General features: G+C 38.8%; 1 protein-coding gene across 4 annotated transcripts in view; it reads right to left on the minus strand.

Annotated features, from left to right (window-relative positions):
* SCUBE1 (signal peptide, CUB domain and EGF like domain containing 1) overlaps nt 1-24970 on the minus strand; it is a 221058-nt gene that overhangs the window by 52774 nt on the left and 143314 nt on the right. For all 4 annotated transcript variants that reach the window (XM_072875936.1, XM_072875926.1, XM_072875918.1 and 1 more), the window contains one exon: nt 5511-5633. In XM_072875936.1, the coding sequence (XP_072732037.1) occupies nt 5511-5633 (123 nt within the window). The remainder of the gene's footprint in view (nt 1-5510; nt 5634-24970) is intronic.

Raw genomic sequence — 24970 nt, forward strand, 5'->3', positions numbered from 1 at the left:
TGTGGATGACAAGAATTGGGAGGTATATCCTGTAACACATCAGAATGCTATCACAAAACTTGCTACACTCATCAAGTCTGCTCAGAGACAACCCAAGAAACAAAAAACCAGAGCTGGACAAGGTTTGAAGTGTTTTGCACGTCAGCACTGCAATATGCTAGCAGAATTACTAAGAAAACTGCCTCAATATCTGCTCACAGTATCCTTGGCTCTACTCTAGCCATTACTTCCAGTTGCTTCACTCCATGAGCATCAAGCTTTTGAGGAACACTTGTCTGGAAGTGAAGCTGAGCAGAGAGGAAGGGAGGATACAGTGGGGCATATAAGAAGCACATTTGTTTTAAAAGAGAGAAGGAAAAGTCCAAATACACAAATAGGATAGTGGATATGCTCATGTCTTTCTCTTGTAATGAGAGGAAAAAACACCTCCAATCAGCTATACTTGGACTTCTGTTGGATAGCTTTGTAGTGTTAAAAACCTCAAACCTCTAGCAAAATGTGCCCACAGAAAATCCCTACAGGGAAAATTAAATATATCGTGAAGCTGGAGGGGCAAATTCTGTTTGGGATTTCCTGTTGTATAAACTTGCATCACTGAATTTCCTTTGGACAGACACCAGCACTACCAACAGCAGACTATGAGGCCCTGTATTCCAGTGCCTAGTTACAAAAGAGTCAATCGCATTCGTTTAAAAGCTGGTAGGAAGGTAGTAAAGAATAACCAGTAGTCAAACAGGCAATACATCAAAGCAAATAAATGCTGTCACCTACTCTGTGTGACATAAAGAAGACACACGGCCATAAAGAAGCCCCAAAAATGCCAGACAGCCCATGCAGGTATTCCACATGCCCCAGGGGTACTTTTGCCTGGTGGACAATGATCTCCTTTTACAGTGGCTGTACCAATTCAAATGGTTGGTGAAAAGGCTACTTGGGCAGACTTCATTATGGCTGAACATCATGCCTGTGAGATCTAGCAATCATCAAGCCCCACTTAAGCCCGCTTTGGAGGCCATAAGTGGACTAGAATGATGCAAATGCCTTGAACTGCCCCCTGCAAAAGTTTAAATTCCTCAGTGTAGGAGGATTTGGCTCTATTTTGGACAGAGGTGGAGAGGGGCAGAGGGCGAGAGTGTAGATTTAGTAGGCCGAAGTATTACATGTTGATCACTGGATGTTCCCACTAAAAGCAGTTTTTTTCTGAATGTAACTCATGTTTCCACTCTACCACGCCTTGGAGAGAGTTATGACAAATGTGTGTGCTGTCTCTCCTTGTCTTGCTTTGCAAAAGGCAATTCCTACAGCAGGAAGAGAAAATTATTTATGATAGAATTTCACACATTTTTCTGGGTGCTTAATGAAGCTTGAACTTGAGTAGAGCAGAGAGAGTGCTTATTGTTGAATTTTTTTCGAGATCACTGCACAACAAACAGAAACTGAGTAAGCAATTAAGTTAACTGGCTTTAAAACTCATATTGGCTGAGGATTAAGGTAATTATGTCTGTGCTTACACACATTCATTGCAGCTTTAAACAGTCTTGCTTGCTGTTTTGTGGCTGATGTGGTTCTAAAACTAATCTGAGTTGTTGTCCTGCTGTTAATTACTACAAAGGTTACAAACACAAGCTCTCCGTGCTATAAATATAGCTGTTATTTGTATTATATGCTCAAAGGAGATGCAGGCCTCTTTTGCTAGGTTTATCCAAACAGATCCAACCGTTTCTTCCTGTATCAAAGAATTTACAATACCTTAGACTTAAGGGATCTGTTAAAATAATACACAATAGATGGGTTTGGTATTGTCATACCGTCAAAGGAGAAAAAAATCTATTTTTAAGTTTGTGTGAAAAGAGAGGCTCTGGGAAAGCAGTATCAGTCTCCACAATATCACTGGCAGGGCAGTGTGGATTCTTCACCTTCTGGGTTACAAATAAGTTTCCTTTTAAATGGCTGGAATGCAGGGGAGGGGAAAGGAAGGGAAACCCCCACATTCTCCTTGTCTAACCAGGAGCCACAGCGTGAGAACCACTCCCTAGCAGAAGTAATCTGTGATTGACAATGGTTTTCTTTGCAGCCAGGGCTAAAAATGGTTTAGCTGTAAACAGACAAATGCAGAACATTTTAATGCCCTTTACAAACGCAAGGGCATTACACAAGCTTACACAAGCACTCTACGTGCAGGGTGGCGAGCTAGTGGCACCAAGGGAGCAGCAAGCAAGTTCCTGAAAACTGATGAATTTTCATATCAGGGTATAAGCACAAACTCAGGAGAAAAACATTTTATTGTAATGGGCAGATTCACAGAGGGCAGATTCACAAAAACTGGAGGTTTATTCTCCAGGCTGTCCAGGCATTCATATGTGTGATCTTAGGCAAGCTGCTATATTTGGCTTCACCCTTCCTGCCTGAAAAACTGAGCGAGAAATACTTTCCTCTTCACAGAGAGAATGAATGTGTGTAAGGCACTTGGTACGATGGGGAGGGAGCTCCGCAAACAACCAGAACAAAGTCTGAGACTTTGATACATTTTCCCTGCAATCTTAAAGTCGCCTCTGAGGTCTACAATGAAAGAATATAAAGGAAATGAGGTGGGACAACCTCAGAATTTCACAGGGAATATGAAGGAACCTTTTTATTGAAATATGTAAAATTGCCTTGTGCTGAAGTTAATGATCATATGAAGAAAGCTATGCGGCAACAGCTTACTTGTATTTTTCAACAGTTTGAAAAATGTTGCTAACGTGAACTGTATCTCCATGGCTTTGTTCTTCTTCACTGATTCTTTCCTGTGAATCAGATACAGTCACAGACATATCCAGGGATTCTGCAGGTCATAAACAGGCAAGCTTACCAGCTGTTTCCATGGGCATTTTGCCTAAGGTTAGCAGAATCTGTTCCTTGATATTGGTGATGAACTCACTTGGAGATGAACTCCCTATACACTAGGGAGGCCATCTGAACTAAATAGGACTTAGCCTCAAACAATGTAAACTTCTGAGGTCCTAAATGAGTATTTTGTAAACATGTTGATTCATAACTGAAATAAATCTTTATTTTAAAAATGAAAACCAGAGGAGAAAGGCAATGTTGACAGCAAGACCATAAGTCATAGAAACTCTATTATGAATCAAAACAACAGATGTAACATGAACAACAGCATCTTTTATAAATACAAATTAGACTTTTCTATTTCACACATTGGAAAGGCTAATATGCCCAAAATAAATCTCCTCGAATCTCTCAGTAATGTTCTATGGTCAGTGTTGACTGGCTGTTACCAAAAAAAACCCGTGGATGATTTATATTCCAGCAGAGTCACCAACCCCAAACCACATTTTTCTGTCAGATCTGACATTAATAACTATAACCACTTCCACTGACTCTATTCTCTTTGCAGAGGAAGAAGCAAAGTACAGGTGATTCATACATCAGTGATTTCTTGATCTATATTCACTTGCCTTCTTTCTTTATTAGCAGGCCTACTGACTGCATGAGTCACCAATTATCACCTTAAGCACCAGACAGGAACTAAATTATCACAGTTCTCCCTCCACAAAGCAGGCTTCATATCATGTTTGCTGTGATCAGTCTCTGAGGCCCACATACCTCTGACTTCAAACAGGAAATTGTACTTGTAAAGTAAGTACAGTAATATACTTTACTTGTATAGTAAAGTTTATATATAATATACTTGTATAGTAATATATTTTACTTGTATAGTAAAGTAAGTAAATAAAGTACTTGTCCTCCCCATTTCAGAGTATGAAGAACCAGCGTTTCTGGGACCAGAGGAACTTCTCCAGCCCAAAAATTCTCTGGGCTTGCACTAATCTATCTGTTACAGCAACAGATACACTAAAGTTGATGAATCAAAGTACCATGTAGAGGCAGACAGTGTGCCTGCCCTTGCTCATTGACAATGGAAAAAGTAGGATGGCCAGATCATGTTTATATTTCCATGTCCAGTCGCATGAGGGAGAGGAAAATATCAGCTACTGCTTCATTCCTTACATGGAATGTACTGTTACCGGCGACTCAGTCATTCAGTAGCCCAGGTACACGAAGAAACAAAACTCAGCTGAACAACATTTACAGAGCTGCTTCTAGTTTCCCATTATCATGATAGAGATCTGGTTATTTATAGGTAGCTTTCAAAGCCTATTACTAAGACTTTGCATAATGAACAAATAAATTTTGCACCAGATCTTGCCTAACAAGAATGCAGGGCTTGACTTTTCTCTTGAGTTTTTCACTGGTGTAATTACAATGACTTCAGTGGTGAAACCTCTGACTGATACCACACTGAGAGCATGTCACAACACATGAAATTCATGAACCAGAAAGCATTCCTATCTCTAAATACATCATGAAGGGAACGTTTCTTTTTAGCATTTTGTCCCTATTTTTAGCAGATACATCAAAACCTGACAACTTACCCTTGTCTGACATGATCCTACAATGTTATTTCTGCCTAGTCATGTGGCACTAACTGTGCCACTCTCAGCTCTTCCCATCCTGTCCCAGCTTGAAACCAACCTTGCACTGACTCCTTTATGTCTAATCACCCAGTCAGGGTGGAGTAGGCTTCTCAGATGATGGAAGTACCGATGAGATGCAATGGAAAATTTTTTGAATGACATATGTGTCTTCAGACCTTGGTTTCTCTTTTGTTGATGAACAAAGAAGCTCTAAAATACTAATGCTGTTTTGGACTTCCTAACTTTTACGTGCTCAAAACCCATGCAAATAATTATGTATTAATAAAAAGGCAATTCCTGCACAAAATTTGAATTGAATAAGTCCTCCTTCCCCTTCTCTCTCTACTGATGCACGCTCATCTTTCTAGCCTTTTCTAGGAGGCTTTTAAAGAGTAAAGTTACAGAGCTCAAATGCTTAAAGTATCATTTCTCCAAAGGTACATGGTTAGTACTTAAGTTGAAAATGGTTATGCACTTAATTAGTCATAGAATATATAACATCATATGACTTAGATAACAAATCATGACATGCACAGCAAACGATATAAAACACACTGCATTTGAATTCTCACAAAACACCTCCATTATCCCTCCATAAACAGATTGTCAGGCAAAGGTGAGCTCAAAAATTAGACTCTTTTTTCAGTTTAAATGTTGCAAATGCTCTATTCCAATAAATTACTCTAAATTACTCTGGTGTAAATAAGATAAGCCTCTGCCCCGTTAAAATCATAGCAAATTAGAGGATTTGAACATAAAGCTCTTTACCTGAGTCTATTCCACTACACCACATGGATTTTCCCACTTCAGCAGGACGCTGGCATTCCTACTACTAAAAACATTGAAACAAGACATTTCCAAAAACCTTCTAACCCCACCTCAGAAAATGGAAATTTGGTAGGTCTTTTCTAACTTTACTTCCTATGACAGTACAATTAAAACCTGTAGTACAAATGACTTAGTTAAAAAAAAAAAAAAATCCACTGAAAAGAACATCCTCATTATACAAGAGTAAAATAAATGAAGTATTACCTTGGCAGGTCCGTTCATCTGTGAGCAGTTTATAGCCTTTCTGGCAGCTGCACTCAAAGCTGCCAACCGTGTTTCGGCAGAAATGGTCACAGCCACCGTTGTTTACCAAACACTCATCAATGTCTGCAAAGAATGAACGGGCAAAAATTTAGTTCATGACAGCAATTCAGTAGTTCAGGGCAGGAATATAGGAGTTTACTCAGATCCCCAAGGAGGCTGCTCTCCCTGTTAGGAATCAGGCTGGTCAGATGTATCCCTTCCCAAACCTTTCTCACAAGGCTTACAAAAGACCTATGGGCTGAGTTGTTCTGGAGACAGAGGTATTTCTCTCCAAACTGGAACCACCAGATGACCCAAGCTGAGGCACTTTGATGCTAAAGAACATTCAGGGAAGCTTCTTTGTAGATGTAGTGGGCTGCCTGACAGCAGACTTCAGCCTGTGTAAGACGTGAATCCCTACCTTACATAGGAACTATCAAAACCCAAGAACACTTGAAAAATTGAAATAACAACAAACATGAAGTAAAATATATTTGAATTCTGAAAAAATACTTCCATTATCCCTACATAAACAAAGGGAGGGATACATTTGTTCGGAATTAGCATTATATGCTAGTCTGTCCATTATGAACACAGTGCCACTGAATACCCATTTTCATGTGTCTAACTTTTTTGATTTGGTATAATAGAAGAGCAACTGTGAGTGCATGTGAAATGTTGCTTCTTCAGTTGTTCCGAAGGCAGAGCACCTATTGCCTTTATTTGAAAGCCATATGTATACATGAAGGACGGATCAATGGCTCTTACTTTAAATCATGATTACGAAGTGCACTGATGTACTTGATAAGACCTCTGTTCTGAGTTTCAGGCTGGTGATTCTACTTCCTCTGCGTTATAACTTCTCCCACAGGTGCTGAAGAACTGGAATGACCAGTCCCTTTTCCATCCCATAAAAGCTTGTGCAATAAGTATATAATAGGTCACAGAACCTCATTTGAAATACAGGGCATCTTTCCATCCTTCCCCACTTACAAAACCATGGATCCACGTTTACTTGAAAAAGCAAAAAACCTACTTTTTTCAGGAGAAGAACAGTGCCAAAAAATAGCTCTTTTTAGGGATGCATACAGTGAAGAAGTAATATGTCATAGAGCCTTGGCTGCCCACTTCTGGAAGTGAAAACAAGGTCTTTCAGAATACTGAGTGGAGAGTGATGTTTCCTGTTGAAAAGCCTCTTGCTATAACACCTTTGAAACTGTGAGGTAACAGCTGGCAATTTAAAAAGCAAATCTTGCAAAATGCAAATATAGGTGCCAAAAGAGCTAATATGTGGAGATGGAAATTTATCAAAGACAGCATGATGCTGGTGAATGAAGGGCACATTTAAAAATGATTTGAATTTAGGATGACTTTTAGTGGATGTCATTCATTAATTTTTGAAAACATATGATTACTGACATGGGAGGGTAGTATGGCTCTTACCTCATTTCTGCATGTAAAATATAAACAGTAGCAAGAGGAATGAGGAGGTAAATCTAGAAATTCTACTAGCTGAGAGGCAAATTCAGCCCTCTTTTCTAAACGGCACTTTGCTGCACTGACATTGACAGAAATATGCTCAGGAGGATGTACTACTCAAATAAGCAAGAATAACATATATTGTTACAAAGGTTTGCTTATGAATTGCATTTGTGGCAAAGAGAAAGCAAATTTGCTCTGAGAACCTCTGAACTAATACTACTGCTTATTACTTTTGTGTCTGGTTCTGCAGAGGAGTGGCTTTTGCATTCAGTCCTATTAAAAGCATGAGGGTAAAAAGGTAGGTAGCAGCTGTGGTGGTATTACGCCCTGAGTGCTTTGCACAAAGCCAGCTCAAATCTTTATGTCTCGGGTAACAAAGTTCTCAAAGTGATCTGAAACCAGGAGTCGTGTTTGTTGTCTGTGGTCCTCCAGTTTTGGTGATTAGGCTAGCCAAGAACAGATAACCTTAGGCTCCCAACCTGATAAATCTGGTAAGGAACACATTGAAGGTTGCTCTACATAATACCATGAGACTGGAGGCAGCAACCCATTTGGTTTCAGCTGTTATCACCAGCACAGGTCAAGATCAGCAGTGAAAACACAAGACTTGTTGGCCCAGTTCCTGCAGGCTGGCATTTCCATTTGTAGAACTGATTCCTCCCAGCTCCAGTATGTGCAACTGGGACTCTGTGTTGCAGGTCTTACGATGGATTACCACAACAGTCCCATCCTTTTGCACAGCACAGGTGTACCTAACTATAGTTTAGCTTGCCCTCACAAAACTGTTGGACAAATGCAGTTGTGAATTAAAATTTCTAATATATTATGCATCATAAACACACCGAGTAGTCATCCATCATGAAGAAGATCTCTTTTACCCAGGATAAGAACAACATGACCTTTGGGCTACTCCGCTGCCTGAGACTGCTTGAAGCAGAAATTACTTGCAGCCTGTCAAACACCATTCTGAAGTAAGGATTGATGTTTTAAACGATGGCCCCTGGATGTCACATGTTAAATTCCAAATTCCAGCCTCACTAACTTTCTTTTCAGGGTCTCTGAAAACCGTAAGGGACAAAAATGAAACCCTCCTGGCCTCAGAGGGTAGATTTGAAGCTGTTAATCATTGTAATTCCACTGACAATGCAGCATATCAGTTTTACACTAGCAATTCTTTGGAATAATCCTGAACCAGGATCTGGGTAAAACCTGGGAGAGTCCACAGGAAAAGAAAGTATTTATTCATTTCTTCTAGCTGGAAAACATAACGTGGCCTTTTGAAACCAGGACCATCAAAACAGAATAGAGGTCAAAACTGTTAGCTGCGAAAACATTCTAAATAACACAAACAGCGCCAATGTCTCTGCTTTCACTGTATTTCTTTCCACGGCCATAGCGAGACTGACAAGGCATGTAAAAATTATTTCACTCTATGGAGAGCAGTGCATTGCTGCATTTCACTTGAAAGAGAGCAGTATCCAACCGTATCATGTCTAACTGGTTCATAGAAATTGCACCAAGTCTATATCCACACTATTTTTCTTTCCATAGCTATAAATAATTCATGTTATGAGCCATGTGAAAATAAATGATTCCACTGTGTGAGAAGGTGAGGCCCCATTTATCTTTAAACTGACTGGTACCCAACTTTGTCAAGTGCCTGTTGTGAACTTCACAGAGAGTATGCATGTCTGCCTATCATGTAGGGAAAGAAAACACAGTGGAAACCCATCATGGTATCTCTACCAGCTTTGAAATTGCTTAGTCAAATCTCCCCATACTATTACTGAGACTGTCTGTAGAGGAGTCATAAACCTGGTGTCTTCAAATATAGTTCTCAAGTGGCTCCTTTTCAACTGATGACGCAGGTTGCAGAAGAATGGCTTAAACTTTCCACAGTGCTCTGCTTCCCTGTATCCCCAGGAATGCAAAAGTATATAAAGAACTGTATTTCTCCATGGGGGGTTGTATGTAAAATGCCCTGATGATCACTGTTCAGACAACGTGCTGGTCATTTAAGACTAGGAAGTCTGATGGGCTTTCAGTGCATTAGCAATGAAATACCAAAGGATTTCTCTTAATGCAGTAAGTCAATATTGTTAGATGATACCTTGCTCATACAAGCTGCTGATCTGCTACAAATACCAACTGATGTGCCCAGCACAAATGGGACACATGCAGAAATGGAAAATACAGGCCAATGAAAAACCACAGAAGCATGAAAATTTACTAGTCAAAAATGTCAGATGAAGGTATGGCATAACAGGCAATTAAGCACACAAGCCTGCCATTAGCCCTGAAAATGGTTCATTTCTCTCCCCCCCTCCCCCCCTGCAATTAAAAACAAACAAAAGCAAACACATGATTTGCACAAAGGTAGCTAAAACCTTCTTAAAGGTCGTAATAGTTGGGGAAAAAAAACAATCGTAAATATTAGTCTGGAGATGGAACTCAGCAACACCATCACAAAAGCTGTGGGTCTGCCTGAACCCAGAGATAAACCCTGGGTCACCTTGCTATTCACAAATAGTGGAGAAGTTCCACTCCCAGCATCTATGACTCGCTGTCATCTCTATATGCATTGTTAAATGTAAGTCCAGGCTTGCAGCAAATCCCATAAGCAAAGGCCTGGCATCAGGACAGACACTGTGGTGAAGTCAAGCACGACTACTCTCTGGATCTGCTTATGTGACCCTAGAGCCCTGTGGCATTTGCTAATAAGTCACAGTTTTGGTACACAAATCCAAGTACTCTTTTAAAATGCCCTTTCTTTGGAGTTATTTCGCAAAGCTCTCCATATTCTTTTGGACACTTAAAAGCTAATTTCAGAAGAATGGAAGGGGTAATAATTTTAGAAGAATGAAGCAGGAATAAATAAAATAAAATATTTCTGAAATAAGTGATTATCCTGTTTTCTGAGGATCTCAAAATATGAGGGAGGCAGTGGAGCCAGCTTTAAATAAAACTTTTCAGCTTTAAATAAAGGAACAGAAACTTAGATGCTTTCTGATAAGTTGCATAGCCACAATTTGAGTAGACGAAACAAGCAGTCCGTTATTTTTCTTTTCATGTCCTTATGAACATTAATGGGAATGACTGCTCCTATTCCACTTGTACCTTTTAAGCTCTGCTCAGTGTAATTCATATTTGGAAGGACCTGGTTCTGATCAGGGTGCATCTGTGTGCATGTGTGCGTATAAACTCACAAAGATTTGCCTTGCTGCATACAAGTCAGAGAACAAATTAAAAAGTAGGGATTTTAGGCAACTTAGAATTTAACATTTCACATAAGCTGCTTAAAGGCAACTGAAAGGGTAATCAACGTGCAATCTTCACTTAGCTGTTGAACAATGATGGATATGGAGATTTCCAAAGCCTCATCACAGGCGGAAGTGAGGCTTCTCCTTTCAGTGGCTGGACAAATATTTGAACTGATTGTGTCTGTCTAATCCTTTGCAGTTTTAAAATCTACCTAGCTCCAGGAAAATATTATACTCCCAGATCAACCTAAAATGATTACGGGAACATCATACCCTTCTTGGTTTTATTAATGACAGCGTGTTAGGATTAATAATGCTATTACCAGCATACAGTGGACATCAATATAGACATATTTTCTGCAAAGTGGGCCAGTCTGCTAGTTCTTCTTATTCCCTGCTTTCATAATTTGCCTTTTGTTTTTTTCTTTCCTTCTCTTTTCTCATGCTTCTACAAATCACCACTGTCCCCTAAACCTTATAACTAGTGTTGCCTTGTTGACACAGGTATTAGTTCCCTGATGCATGCAGACCACAAAGTACTTTATAAAGCAGCCACAAAACTTCTTAACCCCATGTCAGAGGTGGGGAAATAGAGGCACAGACAAACAAACAAACTCATCTACACTTGAACCCAAGCCCAGTGCACAACCCAACAGACTCCCTTGCTTAGACAGTGTGTCAATCAGCACAGGGTTGCACAAAACACATGTTGTTCTACATGTTGCTCTACATTACAAATATTACCAAAGCCACCAATGCTCAGATTGCAATTATTTTAATATTTGCCTGTCACTTTGCAATGAAACTTGAAATATATTGAGTAACTCAGGATTAGCATAAGCATAACCGATCAGGCTACACTTGCAATGCTCTAAATAGCATTTTCCACAGTGTCTTAAATAATGCATGCCAGGGATATTTTGTTAAGGTATAAAGATAATTTCATATCCGCAGACTCACTGGATTCAGTGCCACTGTGAGAAAATCTAAATCAAAGGAGAACTTAAGTTCTGCTGTTCCCTCCAGAAAACATCGAGCCAGCTGTTGTCTGGTAGTTTACAGGCAGTTAGAAGTCCTAGTTCCAGTTTTACAATGGGTTTATCTAGCAGTTCGGGCAAGTTGTAACACTCCTCTGCTTTACTTCATCTGTGTAATGGGGTATTGGTAATTATCACTTGATATTTTCAGGACCAATACTCTAAAATGGATTATTATAATTGAACAAAGCATTATGAATCAAAGTAATTTACTGACAATTTTTTTTAGTCAAATTACAATTGTTTTTAATTTGTGGTCTGGGCTTCTGAATGGTTTGATACAGCAGCATGTTCCATGCTGGTAGTGTTTTGCCCTGGAAGATTTTGTGAATATGTGCAGAACTGTACGGCCATCTTTACTTTATGAAGTACATGTACTGTTTCACCACTCTCCCTGTGACTGCATAGTTCATTGCCTCTAACATGCTTTGCATGTTTCAGGGAGGAATAATTCTATTTATGCAGTGTCTTCTATTTGAGGATTTCAAAGGCCAGCATCTTATCAGCTTCATTACATTAAACCTACACAACACTTCTGCAGGAGAGATAAGTTTAATTAATTCTCCTTTAACAAATGTGAAACTGAGGCAGGTAGGGTAGTGTGTGACTTCCCTGCATCAGATAGCTACAAAATGAAATAGGGCATATATTACAGTACCTCTAATTTGAGTTTTGCACTTCAGTGACATCCTCCTTTTCCCTCCCACAGTGCTAATTAACTGTAATGTATGATAATCATTACCGAACTGAAGTTCCACTAAGTAGCAAATGAAGGTTCTCTGTTTAATTAACTTTATGGCTAGGTTGTGGGGCAAGGCATTTTCCTAATGAACAAAATTAAAACTCGACTGGGCAGACAGGAATGAGTGTAATTAAAATTTAATCTCCCTCATCCTGAAAACAGGCTGCCCACAAAATAGAGAGCTTTGTGTAAATGCTCTTAGAGCACGGAAAGGTTGAAGCAGGTTTCAACACATTTCCCTCATGTCACTTTCTCCATTTTCACCTGTTATCTTTGCAATTTCATGAAGAAACCTGTCTTCCAACCCAGATGGTAATCTGTCACGTATGGATTTAGGTGTCAGCTATTCTCCTCCAGGACATATCCACTCTGACATTATCCACCAACCAATCAATAAAAGAGTCTGCCAGGCTGCCAAGAGATCAATCACCTTGTAAAACAAACATTATGTCCTATTATTTTCTTATTACAGTTAATTAGATTTATAAAGCACAAAAAGCTTCGAAAGTGAAAAACTTAGAAATGCTGTCAGAATAGTTTAGGCCCTGATTTCTCATTTGTGAAAGGGAAGGGATTTACTAAATCTAATGTGAAAAGAAAGGATTTTCATTTAAAATTTTTGCTGAACACTGAATTCTTTTTTTAAACTTAAAAACATGTTAGTGCAATGCTACGAACCCAAACAGTGCAAGCTGTCTTAGGCTGTGACACCAGAATGGTGTGGACTGGAGACATAAAAAAATAGACTGATAGAGTCTTTTACTGTCTAGGCTGAGCTAAATGCAAAAACTACGCCCCCCCCCCAAAAAAAAAAAAAAAAAAAAAAAAAAAGCCATAGGAATCCCAGAAAATAAAGTTAGTTTTCCTCCCACTGTAACATTTTATCAATCAAAATGCTTTTTATAAAACACTGTAGAGGGAGAAATAAGTGTGCAGTTAAGAATCCCATCTGTATTTGAGGACAACAAATAACATCTCTGTTTTACAAAGCATGTGGAAAGTACAGTACATCAGACTCTGGGAAACTCAGATGGTAACAATGACCATGTAAGTACATGCAGACCTGGAGACTGTGGTTAAAATGGTGGTAGAGAATTGTGCAAATACATTGGGCTGATTACTTATCTACCTTAATTATTCATGCAGCCACTATGACCATAATAATTCTACGTTCAATGTTTCTGCATTTTATGCAGGAGGAGCTGAGACAGAAGTTGCTGAAGGTTACGCACAATGGCAACAGTAAAGGAGTTTGTTCAGTGTCTCTTAAGGTATAAATCATACAAAACTGGGGAGGTGACTTCCCTGGGCATCTTCTCTGCACTAGGTCTCACTAAAAAACAAGGCCTTACTCTTACAGTATTCAATTTTTCTGTGTAATCTCAATGAAGAATACAGGGGCAAGTGAGCAAGCTGTGCACTACTGGACCGAGAAACAAGAATCCTTAGACTTAGCATATTAACTCAATTTACCTTTACTCATAGTTGTTTTAATTTTCCCCCTTGGAATTGCTATCTGCTCAGGAAAGTTGTCTGCTTATTTCCAAGAATGTCAGTTTGCTTCTAAAAATTGTGTTTGATTTAATGAAATACAATTTAAAAATAAAACTGGTATTAAGGACAGCTGAAGATACTGATGCTCTCTCTAAAGTCCCATTGAAACTATGCTGGCTTTCCTATGATAAAGCTACTCCTGCTGAAAAGGACAGCTGAATGCAATTAGCCCATGATAATTCAAATGCCTAGTAGCTGATAATGAATCAAAGAAAGTTGGCTGGTGACCAAAAATTAACCCTCCAAAACTTTTTGAAGACATTACTTCAACCAGCCAGGGATCAGTTCTGTACCAAGGAAGACAAATACTTCACTGAGAGCAGGATCTAGCCATATAAAAAACAAGCTTCATTTTATGATGAAAAAAGCAATAATAAAAGAATGAAAAAAATACTGTAAGTTTTGAATGTTGGTAGCTATGATTATGTGAGTAGTCAACTCCCAAACTACAGAAAGCACAGCACACTTTTACATAATAAACTGTGGTTGCTGATCCTCAGGGAGCTTTATATTGTTGAATAAATGCAAGGTCTTTTCAACAACTGAAATGCAAAATATGACCCTCCCAAGCATTAATTTAAAGGATTTGGCATTTTCAAAGGGGAGGTTCACAAAGACAAATAACAACTGCAAGTTTCCAGGGAACAGGGATATCGCCTAGTCATGAAAAAACCCTAACTTAGTACACATGAATTTATTTTGTGGGGATAGATAGAACCCTTGGGAGGGAACAAAACTGAATGAGTTACATGGCAGCTGACCCAAGTCTGCAATTTTTTAATGGAAGATAATCTGTTATATTATATTTGTCTTTTGTGAACAAGTCTACAGCAGACAAATGAATTGTATGTCTTTAACCTGGGAAAAAAAAAAAAAAAAGGCAATCCCCCCCAAAATAGGGAAGGGGCAGTGAAAGTTTCACACGCATTCTAGAGTACATAAATTTGCAGCAACAGTTAGAAGGCAGATGTTATTGACAGTTTTATTTCTTGGATTCTGCTCTCCACCCTCTCTTCTTTTTTTGCTTTCCATTCCGTTTTCTTCTTTCTGACAAATTTCACCTGTGTTGGTATCTAAAATTTGCATTTCCTCTCATTTTTTTAAATCCCATGGATTTATAATTTCATTTTTCCTCACTGTGGCCTGGAACTTCAATTCTCTCTTACAAAGTCTGGATCAAATTATGTCTATATATCTAAAATTCACTGTTCTGATGTCCAGTCAACATACGTACCCATCACTCAGCGTCCAATTGCTCACTTTTCTGATCCCCTCCCTAGACTTCTGACCACTTGCAGCCAGCTACCACCAAGAGTTTTCTATCTTTTGCTCCCCCAAATCCCACACATTTTCTGCTGGTGACGAGCATCTTTCTGTCTCTGCAACATCTCCTCCACCACCTATGGTTTTACCATCAAATTTGCTGACCCTTCTCTCTCTATGCCTCCCTCTGCTCCTCCGTCAGACGCTCTGTCATCTTATCACATGCCAGATTTGCCTCTGCACCGACAACAGTCAACTCCCTCTTTAAAAAAGTGGGGAAAAAATTAGCTTCCTTATTCTGAGTCAGCTCCCAGTCTTACCAAGCCTTGAAACAGTTATTTCCAGGGCAGCAGTGCTGGGCCAGATGACTATGGCCCACTCACTGGACATGACAGAGCTTTCTACTGAGCTGCTGCAGCTGCCTGCCAGATGCTGTTACCATTTTCCTCACATTGGGTTGATCTTATTTGTTCTTTGTCTTGAGACTGGATAACATTGATGTAATCGCATAAAATGACTGTGGCCTCAGCAATAAGGCTATCACAGACACGCCTTGATGTTTCCTTCTTTAATCCGCAGTCAGGTAGCTACTTTGAAAATGTTTTTGTAGCTACCTGGGAGCTTGTGCTCTGGTCTGATTTCCTAGTCTTACCCATCTCTTCTAAAACAAGCGGCTCTTTTGATAAACTGAACTTGACCATTGCTCTTCCATCAGTTACTCAGTTTTCCCTCTCTCAATCCTGATCTGTATGAGGTTTTTTTTGGACACAGATGGTCTTGCATCTTGCTCAAGTCCTACCAAAACAAAAATAACCTCAAAACTGCCTCTGTTATTTAATATTCCCTTTTGGCTGTAGTCTTCCATTTGTCACTCCTATAAAATAAATTTAGAAAATTTCCTTTGCATCTTCTTCTTTCACCAACTACAAGTCTACCTGTTATCTCTGCAGCGCAGTCCATGCATATGGTTGATTCATATGCCAAAGAATTCCCTGTAGAAGCATTTACTGGGTTGCACTATAACACAATCTTCTCAGTGCTTTCCAAAAGAGGTTACAAAGTGTGTGTTCTCAGAAACTCTTGCCAGTACTCAAGCACTGAACAGGACCACTGTTTTCATGACAAAAGTCCTCATTTTCCTCTCATTTAATGTTGGTTTTGTTACTTTTTTCTTTGGTTGGGCAGCTGCATCTATTGTTTCATAGTCCTAAATCGCCCACTGTCTGCCTTTGGTCACCTCTTTGGCACAAATGCCTCTATTCTTAATCGTATGCATTTTGTCAGAAGAAGAGTAGTATTAGGAAGGGGAAGAGACAGGGAGATCCTTTGCTACTGCTGCAACATCTACCCAGAAAATCTGTTGGTCTCCATAAATCACTTGAGCAGTTTGAGATTCACACAAATCTGCCTTTACCAAGAAGCTATCTGCTTGCTTAGTGAAAATGGCATGTGATCTCATGATACTTTAACTATGCAGAAGCACTGGAAAATGGTCAGAACTTGTTTGTCAGAAGGCATTTTAAAGAAAATTCAGCTATTTTAATTGAGCATTTAATTGCACATTTAATCTGTGCATCACATATATAGAAAATGACTATTTTCGTTCCTCCTAAAAGCACTAGTCTAGTTACTGGAGGACCCACATTTTCATTACCATCATTCTTCACATCGGTCTCATGTTCATGAATTTATTTAGGTGCTGACTTCTCATGCAAGGCAAAGAGGTTCCTCTGTCCATTCTCCATTCTGTGTCATACAATTCATGCATGCAAACATATAAAAGGTTTCTGAATTCAATTTTTTTCTTGTTTGTAGGATAAAAGATGGACCTCAGCCACAAGATTTGTATTTGCCTTGTGTTCAGCATGGAGAGGGCAAAAGTATTTTTTGTTTTGATTTATGGCTGTTGTGGCTTGTGATCATATCTGATCTCTTCTATTTTCTGATGGCTCTTTGCTGACATGTACAGAGAAGCAAACTCAAATGGTGTTTATATTTGAACATGCACTTATTTCTAGTTCCAAAAACTGCTAAGTTGTTATAGCTTGAAAGCAGAGTCATGTAAGGGGTCTGATGAAAGTAGAATTGCTGTATAATGAATTATGAAAACTAGATTTGATTTGACTATTGGGAAGTTTACTTTTGGTTTAAGTTGATGAGAAGCAGGGAGAAAGTCATCAGGGAGAAAGAATGGCTCAAAATAAACCACTTCAGTAAACACTTAAGGGTTGTTAAAAGACAACACATACTTTAATAACTAGCTTCTAAAATTCTACCCCCTGACTCCAGACAGCTTGTGAACTGGCTTTGACAAACAGGCTACTGACTGCTGTTGATAAAAATCAAGGAAGTCTGGTTCCCCTGGAGTAGGATGTTTTTCTGAGGGAGTAACACAGAAGGTAGAAGGAAACCATAGAGGAACTGGAATTTTGTGCTGCATTGACTTTCACATGTGAGTGGAGAACACAGGCCTCTTTGCACCACTGTATTAACATCCACTTTTTTCTTATATTTTGCTTCTGTTGTTGACATCAATAAGAGTCACTTTATTCCTCACTGATCAGACTCTGAAGGGAAGTGGAACGGGTAACCCAGTTCAGATACATTTTCAAGGCAAGTAAAGTGGATACCCTATAGGCTGGGATTAGACTATTTGCATGTGCTTATGCGCATGTTATTGTGATAAGATATGAGTTCAGAGGGTGCCAGCTGTTCCATGTTACTTCCCAATGCACATACCTTTAAGCTTGTGCAAATAGGAAGTAGTTTAGCCATATGATGTAAAACTTCTAATCCCATCAGGAATTACCAAGGCTGATGTGCTTATTTTTCCTTGGGGTCACCCATTCTTCTGACCATATTCTAAAAAATGGGACACTCTGGGATTCCTGAGAGAAGTAAAAGGCACAAGGTCCAAAATCAAAGTTGATGACCACTGAGAGCTAATGCATGGAAGAGAGGACAGCCATTCTAGTTTGGTATCCATGGCAGGGGCAATATGGGCCTTGGGGATCAAAGGAAGAGTCACAGAAGATGCAGTCTATACAAAGGCCTGAGGATGACAACCTCTATTTTAAAAATGAAATAGTAATTTTCAATGCCTTTTTTTCTGAGGTTCTTGACTTGAAATCCTGCAAGGATTCAATGTTCTGAAATGTCTGAGAAATCTTCCCCTAAAAAGCCTGAAGTATATCTGGCCGATCACCTAAAAACCTTGTATTACTTGCTACTCCCAGGAATCATGGATAAAATGTCCTATCTGCTTGGGTCAGCTTCTTCATAGAGGGTCTAAGCACTTATTGTATCTCAATCTGTTTCCATTTGCAAAGTTTTGCGTTTTTTTTCCAGTGGAGATACCAAAATAGTAAATTAAAGCCTACTGAGAGTAATCCTGTCTTTCTTTCCCTTAGTTCCTTTCGACAGATGCTAAGCCCCATGCACACTATTGCTCTGGGATATCCCAGAGCAATCCAACCCAGATAGCTTTATTTATGTGCAGCAAGCAAAGAGAAGCTACTTATTAGCTTAAATGAAAAGCGGCTCTCAGTATTCGTCACTGTACCTTTGACTGAGAGTAAAGCTAAGGGACCATTTTCCATATGCTACTTTCCAAACCAAACTATGAATATAAGGCACCATATCAGCAAAATGTTAACAAAATTTAATGTGCTGTACACCAAATTACTCTAGCATCAAGCAGCAATGGTATGAACCAGTATTAAAAGTAAGAGTACAACCGCTCTATTAACTACATAAATTATCTTAAAGATATGCCACAGAAGTAAATTGCCATTTCAGGTGCTGCAATTATCAAGGGACATGTAATCAGAAGAAAAGGGAATAAGACAAGCAGGTCTTTGCCCTTTCTGACTTTGCCAGAGATCCTATTCAAAAAACCCACTGCTGCTTGTAATGTTATGACTGACATTTATGCTGATATTTGCTGGTACCACAGCACTTCGACTGCAGTGGAAGCGATGGCTGCCAGCAACTTACTTCATCTGAGTTTATTCTTTCACACCATTTGCATGTATGTTTTTTCCCTTTTTTGAGACAGCACTGGACAATGCTAATGGCTCGTTATGGCTAATGGCTCATAACGCTTATGTTCCTCAAAAACCGTATGTGTCTAATGTGGAGGAAGCTAAACTGACCTCTTCACATGTCTTAAAAAAATCTTCATGTTGCTAGAGAAAAGTGAGCTGGAAAAAGCTCTTTTTATATGTCCCAGGACCTGCTCTGGGTGCCAATACAATACCTATTGACACTAATGCCATGTAATGCAGAGCTGGCATCAATATTCCTTTCACTGTGTGGAGTACCACAGATATCACACTAAAGGATACTGCTAATGGCAGATGCACAGAAAGTAGCCTGCAGATCTCAAGTAGGAGTAGTCAGGCAGCTATGAACAGATTTGCCTCTATAAGCAAACTCTAGAAGTTTAAACTGTTGGGGAGATCATTTAAATTCCTTTTAATTTAAAATGCTGATGTATGTGAATGAATTCAACATAATTCCAGCTTTATAGCACACTATCTTAGTGATTCTAATGCAATACGTTCCTTGAAGTTATGCAGAAGCTAAATATCTAAATTCTGCGGCTGTTCACCTTCAAATGGAAGTTATACACTTCAGCAGGGAACTTGGGTTACCTTTCAGCATGCTATTTTAGTGATATCTTCTCTAATGCTTCTTATGCATTTATGAAAAAGTCCTGTATACCTTTGGTAAAATTATGGTCTCACTTAAACAGAAACCTAAGAATTTTCTGTGGCAATCTAACCAAAGAAAACTTTTTGTATTTGGGTGAGTACTTTCAAGGAGGTCTCTTTATAGCTAAGGAAGAAAACTAGAACAGTGCTCAAACAAAAAAATAAAAAAAGTTAATTCACATGAATTCATTTGTGCCTGTCTTGCATTTGCCTCTTAGGTGAGACAAATCCTAGTTCAGAAGACCTGCTCCAAACCTATAGACTTAATTCTAACGTCACTGAGACACTTACATGATGTGAAAAGTGTGGTTGTATGTGCCACTTAAGTTCTATCTGCCTTGGTGTAAACTTCACTGATGCATATATTTTACAGAGGTTATCTTGCACAGGGATATATTTTACTGTCAAACTTTTACTGGCATGTAAAAAAATGTCAAATTGAGTCAGGGATATTAACTAAACAAAACTTGAGTTCATCATAGGTAATTACCCCTACTGCAAAATCTTCCCCATTTAGGCAATCAGTGAAAAAAATATACTACTCTGAAACTTTTCCAATCAATCACAGTCAAACAAAGGTAGTATCATAACTCAAGCAAGCTAATAGTTGACGTACCAGAATAACAACTGCATCTTACTACTAATAAACAATAAAAATAACCCGCAACTCCTTCTGGTGTTCCTTTCTAAAAAAAGAGGAAACATTTTCCGTTTCATATGAATTGATCGGGACTGACAAGATGCAATTCTAAAAGCTTTAGTCAATTTAATCCAATTTAGAGAAAAAACCTAAAACAAATTTTAAGTAATTTCGACTAATGGAATGATGGAGGAAATCATAACTGTTCACAGATATTCTGTAGCCAGGAAATGAAGCCAAATTGGCCAGCTAAACTGTTCATTGTGAGCTTTTCACTTAGTGTTAGTGTGTTCTGAATGAAAAGAGAGGAAAGCCTTCAACATCTGAGTCATATTCTTGTACCAAACTGATGTCAAGCATTAATTTTAAACATTTAATTTAATGAAACCTTTCAGTTCATATTTAACAAAACATGACATATTTTGCTTCATTGAAGCTCATTCTGTAACAAACTCTTTCCTCACAGAAACAATTCCATTTTCAAAATTTAATTCACTTTCAGGGTTTCCCTTTTTTGTATCCAAAACCAATTTAAAATGCATTTTCCTGCTGTAATAGGCTGCAATTAAGAAAAATAAAAAGAGCAATTACTATGTCACCCTAATAAAGCCAATGCAAAAATTCCCTTTTACTTCAATAAACTTGGATTCGGTCCTTTGACTAGAATTGGTCATTAGTTTCTACGCTCCTGCTCTTCTTTTCGAGATTGCTTAATGAAAAGGAAGGTTACAGAATTGAGTTAGTGGACAAACCATTCAACGCTAAGGCATTTCTGATGCTCCCACTGCAGCACAGTCAAGTATTTAAGCACGTAAGTGCCACATTTCTTTGCTGCATCTGAATGCAAAAGGATGGGGGCCTGTTTCAAGGAAGTAGAGAGCACACCACATTGCTGGGTAACCATGACAATGAGACAGCAGGAAGAAGAAATGTTTGCCTAAACAGCATCCAGTCACATAACCCCAGCGTAACACCGCTCTAGTTAAACAATATGCCAGAGGGCTAAGAAGGGCTTACTTAGTGTTGCACAGTAAATAAAATGCCCCATCTCTAGGTGGAGATGTGCAGGGACCTTTCTATCTCCTAAATACATGCCCATGAGATCACCTAGGCTTGGCAAAGATCTATTCGTGCACATGAATTAATACTGCTGTATTTAGCCACAGCTGGTGGCAGATTATCAATGTAACATCATAATGCTACTAAAACCACTGACATTCTAGCCCAGCTGAGTATCTACCTCCCCAAAATCCCACTGTCATGCTTACCTATGAAAATGATGCAAAATAGAAAGTTAGCTAAACAAAATAATACACGTCTTGCTATTACAAAACATCTATGGGGCACTGCGAAGTTAGGTGACTCTTTACAGATGTTTATGGAAAAGCCACATTTGACATACGGTTTTTGCTCCATAACCCTTAGAAATCCAGTTATGCTTCTCTTCTCCTGCTTAAAAATTACATTTTCTCTGCCATTTGACTCTAGGAGTTCAGCAAGTGCTGCACCCTGAACAGTTCCTCTATGTCTATGTGTACAGTGCTGGGAAGCTGCATTATTCTGGGGCACAAGAGTGCCTCGAGGGCACAGTTTCTTTCTTAAATCCCTGAGGCAGAGATGGAACACATCAGACACACAGTCCTACATTTTACACCATGCCAGAAGCCTGTGGCCCTTCCTCTTGCTCTAATTCACTTCTTAGAGAACCCACGAAGAAAGCCCCTGTCTCTCTCAGATGTCTTTTGCAGTCATTCCCAGTCCTTTTCTACTGTAAGTCCTGGAAGAAGAGTGCTCCCTTGCTCAGCTTGTCTCCCATCCTTCTGTAGCTGCCTTTGGGCAGTTGAGCCCTTTATTGTTTGATCCAGTTTGGCAGCTGGATTTAAACAATCTTCAGAAATCTGTGCTAAGTCTAATCTAGTCTGACTTCACTCCTCTCGAACCCCACAAGTTTTTTGCAAGTGAGTCTCCTGCTTTATCAGCTACATAAGTTGTATTTAATATAATTAAAATGCTAAACTGATGAATCTTCTCACTGAGGGCAGATTACAGCTGGATGCATGAATAGGGTACTCAGCAGGAAGGATGCACAGAAACCAACAAACAAGGGAGCTAGGGACCACAGAACCCCTGACATGCTCAATATAGGGGATATTAAAAAGTGGGTAGGAGGCAATGAGCAATAAGCATCCTGGGCCACTAAGTCTTTTAATCCTCTGGCTCCCTTTCTGTCTGCATTAGCTGACTTCTGTGGGATGACTTGGTAGGTGTTTAAGGAAATGAACTACACTGTTTTTTTCATGTGTAGCACAATAATCGGCAGCATCAAATGAACTCAGCATCAAGCTGGGATCGCCCAGTTACAATGCTAGGAGAAATTAAATAGCATTAATTAGAGGGAGAATATGGAACTCTTTCTGCCTGGGATGTGCCTCTTCTCTTAGCTGACAAAAGCCTCCATGGTTTGGCTTATTAAGAGCCAAGTTGATAGGAAAGCTGAAGGGAAAAAAGGAGCATTCTCCATTGTGTGCCAACCCAGCTGAGGGAAGACTTGAGTTTGAGACTGACTTTTAAAGAACAGCAAAAGGTTAATGAATTTTTATCCCAGCCACCATTAATACATCTGAAGGTCCCTCTAACTAGACCACAGACAGCACTTTTGCTCTTACTTCACTACAAGATCAGGTAAGTAATATATGTAAGGGAGAAAGAATCAGAGATAAAAAAGATTTTTTCAGCTTCCAGAAACCAAAACAATCTTCCGCTACAGTAGTCTTCCTATTGGTTATGCAGCTACCTGGACATATTCCATGTTAAAACTTTCTCCACAACATTTTTTTTTCCTATTTTATTGACATTTGATATAAACCAGACTGCACTTTGCCTTTACAAAAGGAGCTTGATTCTTTGAGGTACAATGAACTCTCATTTCCCACTGAGCCTCTGAAAGAGGTCGACATGCAAAACTGCTGAAGGTAGGTCCCTTGTATTACTTGGAAATTGCTTTCCTGCACCCTCCATTCTCTGATACATTGGGAAAGGGCCAGGAGAAATACCAGAGTTTCAGGCCTGACTCAGTTCTGTATGGTGTGATTTTAATCCATCCCAGCTTTTATGATAGAACTATAGAATATGAAATATGATATTGTAAACAAAGTGTAGAAGAATTAGTTACATTTCATAGGGTTTATTTGCCATCTTTTGGCAAATAAAGCATGTTTGCATATACTCTTTCTTAAAAAATTGCCTTTCCTTTTGTATGTATACTTGCCTTTTTTCTATACTAAACAGTTAATGAAATTCCAAACTACTAAAGAAAAACCTGTGAACATTTTGGACAGTAAACTCTTTTTCACATTATATGTCTATACAATGCCTAAACCAGACTAGTCTTGATTTTTGAACAGAACCATCTAGGAAGTTTTGTTATTTAGAAAAATAATATTTTTATTTATTTCACTGATTTAAAAATAAAAATGTTTTTTCATTTACCTGATTCCCTTGTAAAAAATACAGAAGAAAAGTGGCAATAGATTTCCATAAAATACCAATAAGGTAAAAGCACACTATTGAGGAAATCACCTACAAGTGAGCTAGAATTACAGATTAATAAATTACACAATGTCCACCTTGGAGTGCTCAAAAGTTCAGATGTTTCTTTGAGTCTTATTTAAGCCTCTTGAATCTAAGCAACTATATAATTTCAGATAGTAGCTGCACTATGTAAAATGTCTTAGAGAGGAAGATGCCAAAATGGACTGAAAAATAGTAGACTTTCCAATAAAAACATTCTTTTTGGTCAACGTTATTTGCTAAATTCAACCTAAACATATTAATCATTTTGCTCAACCCACAATTGCATTTTTCGGTTAATATATTAATGAACCCTCCAACTTCTCTCAGCTTTTCTTACATGCCCTGTCTCTCTACTTTCCTTTAATAGATAATGGCATATCTTTCTCCCATATTTAGAAATATAACCTCTCTTAAAATGATGCTTCTATGAAAAACCTTACTTGGAGATGCTGTGACACCTGATGGACTTGAAAACTCTGCCCAAGAATGACAAGATGTGACAGCTGCATGATCCCTAGAAAATGCTTTAAAGGGCATCCAATAGGTAAGCCATTGCTTTTACCACTCGGATGTAATGTTACAGCTAGAGGGAACAATGAACTGTATATATGAGAAATTGTGGGCCAGTCAAATCAAGGAGATTAAAGAGAAAAAAAAAATCGAAGGAGAAAACCTGAGCTGATCACTCTTTTCTCTTGTTTCCTATAGAACTCAGAGGAAGGAATAAGTGCACACTGAATTTCCCCACCCCAGCCTTTTCCAGGCTTTACCTATAAGCAAAAGAAGCCAAGAAGGCATCAATGTCACTCCACCAAAATGCTCACTTTTGCACTCAGAAGATGTAAATCTTAGAAAGCAGTCTTGACTAAGGGCTGCCTGTGAAAGCTATGGAAGAAGCTTCACTGGTCAGTTTAAGTGCAGGACCCTTTGTGCACAGATTTAAACGGGAAGTTACTTTAGCTTCAGGGAAGCAGAATCTAGCCCAGAAATCTCACAGTGCAATACATTCGATAAATATTATTAATTACAGTTAAATTAAATGCAAAACTTATATTTTACCATTTTATGATGAAGAGTATTTCCTAAAATGTCAATAAAGGTTAAAAAGAAATGGCCTGGTTGGTTTGTTAAACCATGTGAATTTCCAGTTGCTGC

This window comes from Ciconia boyciana, chromosome 1, assembly GCF_034638445.1.
Source record: "Ciconia boyciana chromosome 1, ASM3463844v1, whole genome shotgun sequence".
NCBI lineage: Eukaryota > Metazoa > Chordata > Aves > Ciconiiformes > Ciconiidae > Ciconia > Ciconia boyciana.